The sequence below is a fragment of the Leptopilina heterotoma genome, unplaced genomic scaffold (assembly GCF_015476425.1).
Source record: "Leptopilina heterotoma isolate Lh14 unplaced genomic scaffold, ASM1547642v1 Lhet_99, whole genome shotgun sequence".
NCBI lineage: Eukaryota > Metazoa > Arthropoda > Insecta > Hymenoptera > Figitidae > Leptopilina > Leptopilina heterotoma.
Window position 1 is genome coordinate 100,637 of NW_025111206.1, and position 12,482 is coordinate 113,118.

The 12,482-nt window shown below is 24.4% G+C and overlaps 1 protein-coding gene across 1 annotated transcript in view; it reads right to left on the reverse strand.

Moving 5' to 3' along the window:
• LOC122512447 (titin homolog) overlaps positions 1–12,482 on the reverse strand; it is a 70,759-nt gene that overhangs the window by 57,410 nt on the left and 867 nt on the right. The window contains exons 2-4 of the mRNA XM_043628279.1: positions 11,561–11,696; positions 1,621–1,927; positions 1,352–1,532 (exon numbers count right to left, since the gene is read on the reverse strand). Of these exons, the coding sequence (XP_043484214.1) occupies positions 1,352–1,532; positions 1,621–1,927; positions 11,561–11,696 (624 nt within the window). The remainder of the gene's footprint in view (positions 1–1,351; positions 1,533–1,620; positions 1,928–11,560; positions 11,697–12,482) is intronic.

The following is a 12,482-nucleotide window of genomic DNA, read 5'->3' on the forward strand; positions in this document are numbered from 1 at the left end:
TTTATTTATTTTATAATTTATAATTTATCTTTTCTTTTCTATCTGCAGAAGAAAATTAAAAACATGAAGATTTGAAGAAAATGTAAGAAACTAAGAAAAAAAAACTAAGAAAATGTAAAAGAAGAAACAAAAAGATAGAAGAAATGTTTTAATGAATAAAAGTTAAAAATAGAAATTAAATTGAAGACATAAAAAAACTATTATAAACAAATTGAAGACAACTACAGGAATAAAGCCAGGAAATTCGGATATAAATACCTAGAAGTTAAATTTAGAAACAAATAGAAGAAAGAAAGGGATATAAATAAAGAGATAAACATAAGAGTAAATGGATAAAATTAAAACATAAATAAATGAAATATCAAAATAGAAGTAAGTAAAAAATTAATTTGCTGTTACTATTAATTACTATTAATTACTATTACCAACAGCTATTAATTTCTTTTACTAATTTCTAGGAATTATTACTACTAATTACCATTAATTACTATTAATTCCTATTACCAATGTCTATTAATTAATTTTATTAATTGCAATAAGTAATTACTACTATTAATTACAATAAGTAATTACTACTATTAATTACTGTTAATTATTACTAGTATGTACTGCTACAAATTACTAGTAATTACTACTACTAATTACCATTACTTACTATTAATAATTTCTATTAATGACTATTGCCAATGACTATTAATTACCTTTCCTAATTACTATTACTAATTAGTAGTGATTACTACTATTAATTACATTTAATTTTTACTAGTATGTACTGCTGCTAATTACTATTAAGTACTACTGATAATTACTATTAATGACTATTTCCACTTATCATTAATTACTTTAACTAATTATCATTAATTATTACTAGTAATTACTACGACTAATTACCATTAATTACTATTAATGACTATTGACAATTACAATTAATTACTTTCACTAATTACTATTAATTATTTTTAATTATTACTATCAATTACTACTACTAATTACCATTAATTACTATTAATGCCTATTATCAATTACAATTAATTACTTTTGCTAGTTACTAATAATATTATTATTAGTAATTACCACTATTATTGGTAATTTACCACTACTAATTACTATTACTAATTACTAGTAATTACTAATAATAATTACTATAGTTAATAACTATTTAAAAATATAATTAGTATTGAATAAAAGAATAAAAAATAAATGTAAAATAAAAAGTTACAAATAATTATATAAACAAATATTATACACATAAAAATTTAAGAAAAAAACAAGAACAATTATTGCATTAAATATTAAATTAATGTGAAGAAAAAACTTTTCTAAAAAAAAAAAATAAAGAAAATTTATTCACCAATGACTGTCAAGTGCGATGAACAAGATGATCTTCCGCAGTAATTTTCCACCATGCACGTCCAATGTCCTTCATCGTCAACTGTTACCGGCGCAACGTCAACGCAATAAAAATTTCCCTCATTTACAAATGAAAAACGTGAATTTCCTTGAATAATTTCATCATTCCTGTGCCACGTTACCTTCAGAGAGAAAATTTTTTGTAAATTTTCAAAAAATGTTTTAAAATCGAAAAATTATTTTATTAAAATAAATTAGAAAAGTACCCACTTTTGGTGTAGCGGGACTTCGTATTTCAACCAAAAATCTCGTTCTCGTGCCAACTTTAACTGATAGATCGCTCAGTCTTCGGACAAAGATAGGCAAATCACCTTCATCGAAACTAGACGATTCGTCAACTCTCAAGTGAATTCGCCTTGCATATTTATTCTGATTTCCATTTTGTGTTATTCTTTTTGCAGTCAACGAATAATGTCCGGCGTCATCTTGTTTTGTTTCCTTTAATGTTAATTGCACTAAATTCCCCTGTGTTTCAATTCGATAGCGATTTGTTGAAATCGGCAGCTCCCCTCGATATCTGCGCAGCGAAAGAAAATCAAGAATAAATACAAAAATAATTTTTTTTATATATTTTTCTTCCTTAAATTCTAACAAATTTTTTATTCATTTTCTTATTTTTTATTTTATTTGGCAGTTTTTTTTTTATTTGTTTATTTTATTTATTAACTTTATTTATTTAATAACATTTTTTCTACTTATTTAATTTATTGTATTTATTTTATTTCTTGCATTGAAAATTGAAGCTACTGAAGAAAAAGAAGATGATTTGAATGAGAAAATTAGAGAAAAACAGAAAAAGTAGAAAAAAATAAAAGAGTGTAAAAATGAAGAAAAATAAAGAAAAAGATGAAGAGTATAGAAAAAAAGAGAATAAACAAAAATAGAAGAATGTGAGACAAAAGTAGATTAACGAGAAAAATGAATGTAGAACAAAAGAAAGAAGAAGAAGAAGAAAAATGTACAAAAGAAGTTAGATACAAAAATAATGAAGAATAAGAAACAAAAAAAAATATAGAATAGAAGTAGAATGGAAATAAAATGAAGAATATACGGAACAGAAGAAGAATAAGAAGAAAAAATGTTAATAAAAAATAACAATAAAGAACAATAAAGAAAAAACAATAATGGTGAAAAAGGAAAATTAGGAAAAGAGAAAAATATAAAAATAGAAGTAGAATGGAGTAAGGAAAAAAATATTAAATGGAAGAAGAATAAGAAAAAAATGAAGAATTCAGAGCATAAGAAAAACATGTCAAAAAGAAGAAAAATATGGAAAAAGAAGAATGTAGAAAAGAAGAAAAATATGAAAAAAAGAAGAATGTAGAAGAGGAATATAAATTCGAAGAAAAATAAAAAAAATAAAAATAAGGAAAAAAAGAAAATATGGAATAGGAGAAGGAAAAGGAAAAAGAAGAATATAAATTTGAAAAAAAATATAAAAAAAAAAAGAAGAAGAAAAATATGGAATAGAAGAAGAATAAGAAAAAATGAAGAATACAGAGCATAAGAAAAACATTTCAAAAAGAAGAAAATAGAACAGAAGAAAAATATGGAAAAAAGAAGAATGTAGAAAAGAAGAAAAATAAGGAAAGAAAGAAAATATGGAATAGGAGAAGGAAAAGGAAAGAAGAAAAATATAAATTCGACGAAAAATAAGGAAAGGGAGAAAAATATGGAATAGGGGAAGGTAAGGGAAAAAAGAAGAATATAGAAAAGAAGAAAAATAAAAGAAAGAAATCTAAGAGAAAAAAAAGAAAACATTTACTACCCTAAGAAAATGTCAGTAGATAAATAAGTAAAAAAACAAAAATTCTAACAAACTGTAAAATTTCTTTTTTGGAAAATTTTTGCCGTCTTTTTTCACACGTGATAGTCAAAGTCCAATCGAAACGTCATCGACTATTCTTCAACGTTCTTCTAATTCTATAGATTCCTCTCATTCAGCCCGTCAGACTTGCGCAATACCAACAAGAATACACGAATACCAATTCACATTATATAGCAAAGCAAAAAAAAGCGTTGCAAAGCATTTCAAATTTATTTCTTCTTCTTCTTCTTTTTCTCTAAAAGAAAAATGATTCAATATTTCAATTTTTTCGTAACAAAATTTTGTTTTTGGAAAATCTTTCTTTTTCGAAATTCAGAAGCAAAAAAAAACTAATTTAAAATGTTTGTTGATGAGGATGTAAATTATAAAAGCCAAGCGCGGATATCTGTTACAAGCTTACGTCAGATCCACGAGGGTATGCAACCGTCAGAAAACGAGGCTCGTGATATTTCTAGATCACAATATACATATATATGTTTATCTATTATTGCTGTAGGACAAGATCTTTATAAATTTTCTTTTGAAACAATAATTTCTCTAGCCATGAAAATTGGTGACAATTATTTTGTTCTTTGGAAAATTATTGTTTTGTAGGAAAAAAATTTTTTTGTTTTATGACAAGTTTTGTTTTTTTAATTTATTAGGCAGAAAATGTGTTTTTCCTGTCAAATATCGCTGCGAATATTTACATTCAAAATTATGGAAAATTTGAAGGAAATTCAAAGAAAAATTGAAGAAGAATTAAAGAAAAATTTTTAACAACTTTTAATAGTTTCTTTTAATAGTTTTCTTTAGAAAAATTTAAAAAAAAATACAAATTAAAGAAAAATTTAAAAAAATTAAAGAATAATCTAAAGTTTAGTCAAAACGAAAATTAGTCCAATGTCGTAATTTCGTATTTTAGGAGAAAGCGATAAAATAAATTTTTAATTCGTTTCGGTGGAAGCGTAAAGAAGTTAATTTTCAACGATTCAAAACTATGGGAAATTTAAATTTGAAAACAAAATTCAAGAAAAGTTTGAAATCTTTTCTTGAATTTTTTTTTCAAATTTAAATTTTCCATAGGAAAGAAGACAGAAGAAATGCAATAAAAATTAAGGAATAATCTGACGGACAGTCAAAACAAAAGTTATTTCGTATTTTAAGAGGAAACGACAAAATTAAATTCCCGTCAGATTTTTTCTTTAGTAAAATTACAAAAAAATGTTAAAAAATATTAAAGAGAAATTAATTGAGAAAAAAAGGAGTTAAACTAACTTTTATTTTGACTGCCCGTCAGATTTTTCCTTAAGCGAAAATTACAAAAAAAATGTAAAAAAAATTAAAGAGAAATTAATTTAGAAAAAAGGAGTGAAACTAACTTTTTAACTAACTTTTGTTTTGACTGTCAGTCAAATTTTTCCTTAAGCGAAAATTCCCAAAAAAAAATTTTAAAACTTAATGAGAAATTAATGTAAAAACAAGGGTTGAAACTAACTTTTGTTTTGACTGTCCGTCAGATTTTTCCTTAAGCGAAAATTACAAAAGAAAATGTAAAAAAAATTGAAGAGAAGTTAATTGAGGAAAAAAGAAGTGAAACTTACTTTTTAACTAACTTTTGTTTTGACTGTCTATCAGATTTTTCTTTTAGCAAAAATTACAAAAAAAAAAACATTAAAGAAAAATTAAAGAAAAGTTAATTGAGGAAAAAAAGAAGTGAAACTAAGAAGAAAAATTTAAATGAAGTTTATACACGAAAGAACAATTTTTTGTATAAAAAATAATGAAAAATATTAAGAGAAAAAGAAGAAGAAAAAATGGAGAGAAATAAAAAAAAGAAAAATGTGAAATAAAAAAGAAAAGGAAGAAGAAGAAAAAAAAGAAACAGAAGAAAAGAAGAAATAACTTTGCATTGCAATTTCTTCAATTCAAAGATTTTAAGAAGCGTTTCAGGAAATTCAAGAATATAAAATTAAAAAAAATAAAAAAAAATAGTTACGAAAGAAAAAAAATCATCTCGACTGTTTACCGGTATCTGGATCCATCATTGGAACTAGCGGCATGGGTTTTCTTGGCACATTTGCAACATTTGCTACCCATAACGCGGCAACAATGGCGGACGAATCACAATTCTTCATCTAAGCGAATCGCGCCTAGATCGTAGTTTGAAACTCATAGAAATCACATTCTCAGTAAAAAATCTCCTATTTCGATTCATAATTTTCAAAATAAAATTTTCAACACCATTGAAAAAAACGAAAAATTTTCTCAAAAATTTTTTTTCACCATAGAAAAAACGAGAAATTTTCTCAAAAAAAAAAATTTTTTTTTTTTCACCAATAATTACGAATTCTTTATAATTCTCGAAAACTTGCACTGATAATTTGTGAAAAAAGCACATTAAATAGGAATGAATTTTTTAGGCGAATGTCATCAAATGAGATCGTTCCACTTTGCTTGATTCGCTTCGTCCTAATTCGAAGCATTGCACTTTTGCAAGGGCACTGAATAAATACAGTCCAATAATAAAATATAGATTTAAATTTGTTTAATCGATCGTTGTCGTCGTCGGATCTCTCGCGAGACTGATAGTTTCAGTCTGTGTCTTTTAGGTGGCAGACATAGTCTCAACTACGCCATTTCCCACCGTTCATCCCCCTTCTCTTCTTCTTCATCTTCTTCTTCATCTTTTACGCAAACGAGGAGAAGCACAAAGCGCAAAAATAGGTCAAGAATTAATGTCTCTCTCTCCCTCCCTCTCTCTCTCTTGATTTAGCAAAAGACTTTTAGAATAATGAAATTAAATTTAGTTATGTGAATGGTACAAAAATTTTGATAGAATTTTTTTTTAAAAAGGATTTCTTTTTTTGAAAAAATATTTTTGTTGAGAGACAAAAATTGGTGGTAGACTGTGAGGGGAAAAATTTAGCAATAGACTCTAAAATAGTAAAATTAAATTTAGTTATACTAATGGTATAAAAAACTTTGCTATATTATAATTTTTGTTTAATGAACGCTTAAGTAGTAACGGCCTGTTTAAGTCAGACTTTTTTAAATTGAATTTATTATTTTAGTAGTAAAAGACAGTTAGGGCCAGACAATATAATTTTTTAATACAAATTTGTTTTTTTTAATTTGCATTTTTAAATCTAGTAGTAAAAAACAGTTTTAGCCAGACGAAGAATTTTCTTAACACAATTTTTGAAAGAATATAAAAATTGAGACAAGAAACGTATCAAAATGTTGCTTTGTTTGTTTTTTTTTTTTGTTTTTACAAATTTTTTATTTTTGCTTTTTTTTTAATTAGATTTTTTTAGTCTAGTAGTAAAAAACAGTTTAAGTCAGACAAAGTATTCTATTTCACAGTTTCTCTGAGGTTAGAAAATTTAAACAAAAAACGAATCAAAACGTTGCTTTGTACAAATTTTTTATTTGTTTTATTTTTTCAGTAAATTTTTTTAATTTAGTAGTAAAAAGCAGTTTTAGTCAGACGAAGCATTTTTTACACAATTTTTGAAAGAATATAAAAACTGAGACAAGAAATGTATCAAAACGTTGCTTTGTACAAATTTTTTTTTTTATTTTTTCAATTAAATTTTTTTAATTTAGTAGGAAAAAACAGTTTTAGTCAGACGAAGAATTTTATTTCACAATTTTTCGAATGATGTAAAATATGGAAAAACGAATTAAAACGTTGCTTTGTACTTTTATACTTTTTAATTAGCATTTTTTAATCTAGTAGTAAAAAACAGTTTTAGTCAGACGAAGCATTCTTTTCCACAATTTTTATGATGATATAAAATTGAGACAAAAAACGAATGAAAACTTTGCTTTGTACAAATTCTTTATTTATTTTATTTTTTAATTAAATATTTTTTTAGTCTAGTAGTAAAAACAGTTTTAGTCAGACGAAACACTTTCTTTACATAGTTTTTCTATAAGGATATCAAATTAAGACAAAAAAGGAATCAAAAGCGTTGCGTAGCAACGCCTCTTACGCTGAGAGGGAAAAAAATTTAGCGAAAGTCTTTAAAAAATAGAATAAAATATAATTATACTAATATAAAAATTTTATGAGAATTGTTTTTTAATAAGCAAATTAAAAATTCATCTTATACGCTGAGAGGGGGAAATTTTTGGACTTGAAAAATAATAAAAAAAATAGTTCGAAAGTGAGTATGGACTGGAAATTAAAATAGAAAATCAAGAATGTAAAGTGAAAAATGTCAGTGAGAGTCAGACAAAACATTTTAATGTAATTTTAGTAGCAGTAGTAAACAAGTTCTTGAAAGAAGATTTTTTTCTAATTTTTGTATTATTTTTGTTTTGTTAGACAAATTTTTAACATTGTTCAACCTTGACAGTAGTAGAAGAAGACTGTTTTAGTCAGACGAAATACAATTCAATTATTAAAATTTTTAATCAGTAGTACAAAAATATTCTAGTCAGACGTTTTCAGAAGTATTTAAAAAATACTTGATTTGATTTTTTTTATTTCAGTAGTAACTGCATGTTTGAGTCAGACTTTTTTAGTTAAATTTTTTACTTTAGTAGTAAAAGGCAACTTTTAGTCAGACGAAGTAGTATTTATTTATAGAAATGTTTAATTTGTATTATTGTTTAATTAGGTTTTTTTGTCAGATTTCTTTAGATAGATAATTCTTTAGAATTATTTATTTTTATTACTTCAGAGCAGTAAAATACAGTCCAATTATCCAAATTTTGATTTCAGTAGTAAAAGAGTATTACAGTCAGACGTAATCAGAATTTTTGTATTGTTTATTTTAGTAGTAACGATCAGTTTTAGTGAGACGTTTTCAGAATTGCACATTTTTTTCATTCAGTAGTAAAAGGCATTTTTAGTCAGACAACGTTATCTTTATTTATACTTATTTTTTTATTTTTATTTTTTTCCATTATTATTTTCTTTCTAATTCATTTAGTAAAAAATAATTTTAATCTAACGGAGAAAATATTTCTATTAATAGTAAAAAAAACTACGTGCCAGACGAAAATTTTCTACATTCATAACAGACAAATGCAAATAGGAGCAATTTCAGTAAGTGCTTTTTGTACTCAATTTTTCTCACAGTAGTGAAGGTCAGTAGTAGACAATCTATTTTTGACAGTAATAAAGATTAGCATTTGTCTGCCAAAAAATCTTTAATTCCGTATGTTTTTAATTCAGTAGAACAGGTCAGTTTTGGTCAGACAAGTTGTGGATATTATTACATTTACAATTTTCCAGTGGTTTCTTTCAGTTGTAAAATATTTATTTTCCGACGTAGTTCGTAGTAAATAAAAATTTATTTAACTGACGAGACATTATTGAAATTTTTATTTTAGTAGTAAAAATCATTATCAGTCAGACAGTTTTTATTTTCAACTAACGAAAGTTTCATTAGGACGAATTTTTTATTTCAATAATAAAATATTGTAATCGTAGTTAGTAGAAAAAATTCCTTTAACTGACGAATACTTATTGGAATTTTTCTATCAGTAGTAAAAATCAGTAGTGGTCAGACAAATTTTTTTTTTAAATAGGTAAAAAGAATGTTTCAGTAGAACAAAATTTCTTTTAGTATAGTAAAATATTCAGTGTCGGACGTAGTTAGTAGTAAAAACTGATTTAACTGACGAAACATTGAAATTTTTATTTCAGTAGTAAAAACCTGTATTAATCAGACAATTTATATTTTTAAGTATCAAATCAGTTTTTTAGTAAGACAAATTTTTTTATTTTAGTGATAAAATATTCAGTCTCAGATGTAGTTAGTAGTCAAAATTCCTTCAACTAATGAAACATTAGTGTAATTTTTATTTCAGTAGTAAAAATCAATATCGGTCAGACAGTTTTTATTTTCAAATAACGGAAGTTTCATTAATACGAATTTTCTTATTTCAATAGTGAAATATTCAGTGTAAACCGTAGTTAGTAGTAAAAATTTCCTTTAACTGACAAATACTTATTGAAATTTTTATTTCAGTAGTAAAAATCATTATCAGTCAGACAATTTTTTTTAAGTAGCGAAACAGTTTGTCAAGTAAAACAAATTTTGTTTTTTTATTTTATCCGTAAAATATTCAGTGTAAAATGTAGTTAATAGTAAAAATTCCTCCAAGTGATGAAAAAATATTAAAATTTTTATTTCAGTAGTAAACATCAATAGTAGTCAGACTGTTTTTATTTTAAAGTAACAAAAGAGTAAGACAACATTTATTTTAGTAGTAAAATATTCAGTGTCAGACATAGTGTGCTAAATAATTTAAATTTCGCCGACAGTAGAAAATGCTACTTCTATTGAGACACATTTTCGAAATTCTTGACTCCTCTGCATAAAAGTAGTAAATGACACTTAAAGTCAGACGAAAAGTTTTAAATCCGCAAAGTTACGTTTTGCGTAAAAACTATTAAAAGACCCCTAGTATTTCAAAAATTTACAAGTTTCACAAAATTTAAAAAAAAAATTCAAAGTTATATTTTATAAGTAGTATAAATCCCTATTAGTCAGACATCCGTGAAATATTTCTGGTTCAAGTTTCCAGACTCGGCAAAACTTAACATTCAACAGTAATGAGACAGTTTTGACGCACATTTTCCAATTGGCACTAGACCACGTAATTCACAAATTTGTTCTAATTCGTCACTTATACGTATTCGTTAAATTACCTTCGTTTACTTATTATATTTTTTACATTTTATTTCAAATATTTATTTAAAAAGGATTTTTTAAAAATTTATTTTATATAATATATAAAATAAATTTTATATAATATATAAAATAAATTTTACAAATAAGTAAAAATTCTCTCCCTCTTTTATGTAGGGGTTAGAAAAAATATACGTTTCGTTAATTATTAAATTTTACTAAAAAGAATTTTTTTTTCTACAAAGTTTATAAGGACAAGTTTTTTGCTCAGGCATATTATAAAGTTTTATATTTTTTGTGTTTTTGTTTGTGTTGTGATGAAGCTATTCCCACGAAGCTTATAAGTGTTGAAAACAGAGGAAAATGCAATGATCCCACACGTCCCTGGCATTGAAGACAGTCTCGTCGAAATGACATGACGAGAATAATTTCGACCTCGCAAAATTAAATCCACGACTGCTTGAAATAAACACCTTCTGATGATGCTTGGCACGCACGACAGTTTCACGGGAACCGGGACAAATTACCGAATCCAATGTTTCGATTCATTTTTGTATCCCCACGTAATTTCAAGTTTTCTTATTAATTATCAAAATTTTCAACAAGATTTTTTTTTATTTATAATCTTATCACTATACTTCAATTTAATTTCCATTTTAGTTTCATTTCCTTTTTATTTTTATTTCTATCTAATTTTTAATTTTCAATTTTTAATTTATTTTTAATTTGGTTTTATTTATTTATTGATGTTTTCTTTATTTTTTTATTTATTTTATGTTCCTAAAGTTTTGAACATTCAAATGAACGACGTCAGGAAATTTCTTTTTGCTTTAATTTGTGTTATTGGTTTGTTTATATTCAAAAAATTAATTTTTTCATGATTTATAATAAAATAATATTTTAAATAAAAAAATTAGAAAATTTTTTATAAATTATAATTAAGAAATAAATGTTGTTTATTATAATGCTTTTTTCTATAAAAAATTTTGTTTGACTCCTTTTTATTTATAAAAAATAGAAAATTGTTAATTATTAAAAAATTATGATTAAGAAAAAGGAAATATATTCATTTTATGCCTAATTTTCATTTCTTTCAATTTCTATTTCTTAATTATAATTGTTTTAATATAATTCAAAATTTTTTAAAAATAAAAGAAAAAATGTTTATAAAATTCTATTTGTAAATTACAAATTCTCATTGAAAATGATATTAAAAATTTTTTTATTTTTAAAAAATAAAGGAAAAAAAAACTTCTTCAAAATTTAATTTAATTTAATTATTATTTTCTAGAATTTTTAACTACTTTTTATCGCAATAATTCAATTCCTTAAAAAAAATTTTATCATTTATAAAAATAATTGAATTATTGGAAAGAAATTTATAAAAATATTTGTAAATAATTGAATTCCTGTCAAATTTTTATTATTTATGAAAATAATTGAATGTTTGCGTACAATTTTATTAAATTTTTTTTTAAATAATTGAATTCGTTTATATTTTAATTTTCGTATTTATTGATTTATTTATATTTTAATTTTTTCGTTTAATTATTATTTCTTTCTTTTACAAACTTATTTCAGTATGAAAATATTTTTCAAGACAATTTGTTTATTTATTTATTTATTTATTTATTTATTTATTTATTTATAAGTTAAAAAAACAAATAAAGATCAAAGGGAAAAATCTACTCACAATTCGAAGAGAAAATTGTCGCAAATTTCCGTTTGGCGAATTTTCACCGCGATGACAACGTCTTCGTTCGATCGGCATTTCACTTTTATTTCCTCCTCTTCCTCCCATATTGATGTTTCGATTCCGGAGGAATGATCTACGATTATCGTTAAAAATTAGAAGAGAAAACAATATTTTTCTTTTTTTTTGCAAAATTGTGTAAAAATAAAAAAAAAATTCAAGCAAAAATACAAAAACTCAACTCAAATTTTAGATAATAAAAAATGTTTCTAATTTTTACCGGGGGGAGGCGAAAAAAAAATTAACTTAGAAATGCAATTGAAATCGCAATTGAGTTGATTCGCTAAGTTCGACTAACCGGCTTTCTAAAAATATCATCGACTTCAAATCACCACGTATAAGAAACGACTGCTTTACTATTCGTCTTCTCTTCTTTTTTTTCTTACTTTTCATTTCGCTAAAATACTATTTGAACGAAATTTTCAATTATTTTCCATCCCATTTTTTTCTCTACTCTAATTTTAATTTTTTTTCCCCTCCATTAATTTGAATTTTCCCTCAGAAATATATTCAACTATTTTCTTCATTAATAGATTTTGGAAAATTTTCACATAAATGTCAATCAAAATTTGACGTTGCTCACGCATGTCAAAAGTTTCACACTTATACGCACACGTCAGAGCAAAAAAAAAAAAATAACCAGTAGTTTCAAATCTATTTTTATTCAAAATTCTCCTACTAATAAATGATGACAGTTGATTAGTTTTTCCAATAATTATCACCGGCTTATTTTATTTTACAAATTTTTCTGAAAAATTTATTAATATAGAGAAAAAAACAATAATTTTTCACGTTTATGCAACACGGTGTTTATTAAAGACTGGCCAACTCTCAAAATATTCTCACCAAGTGCATCCCGTCG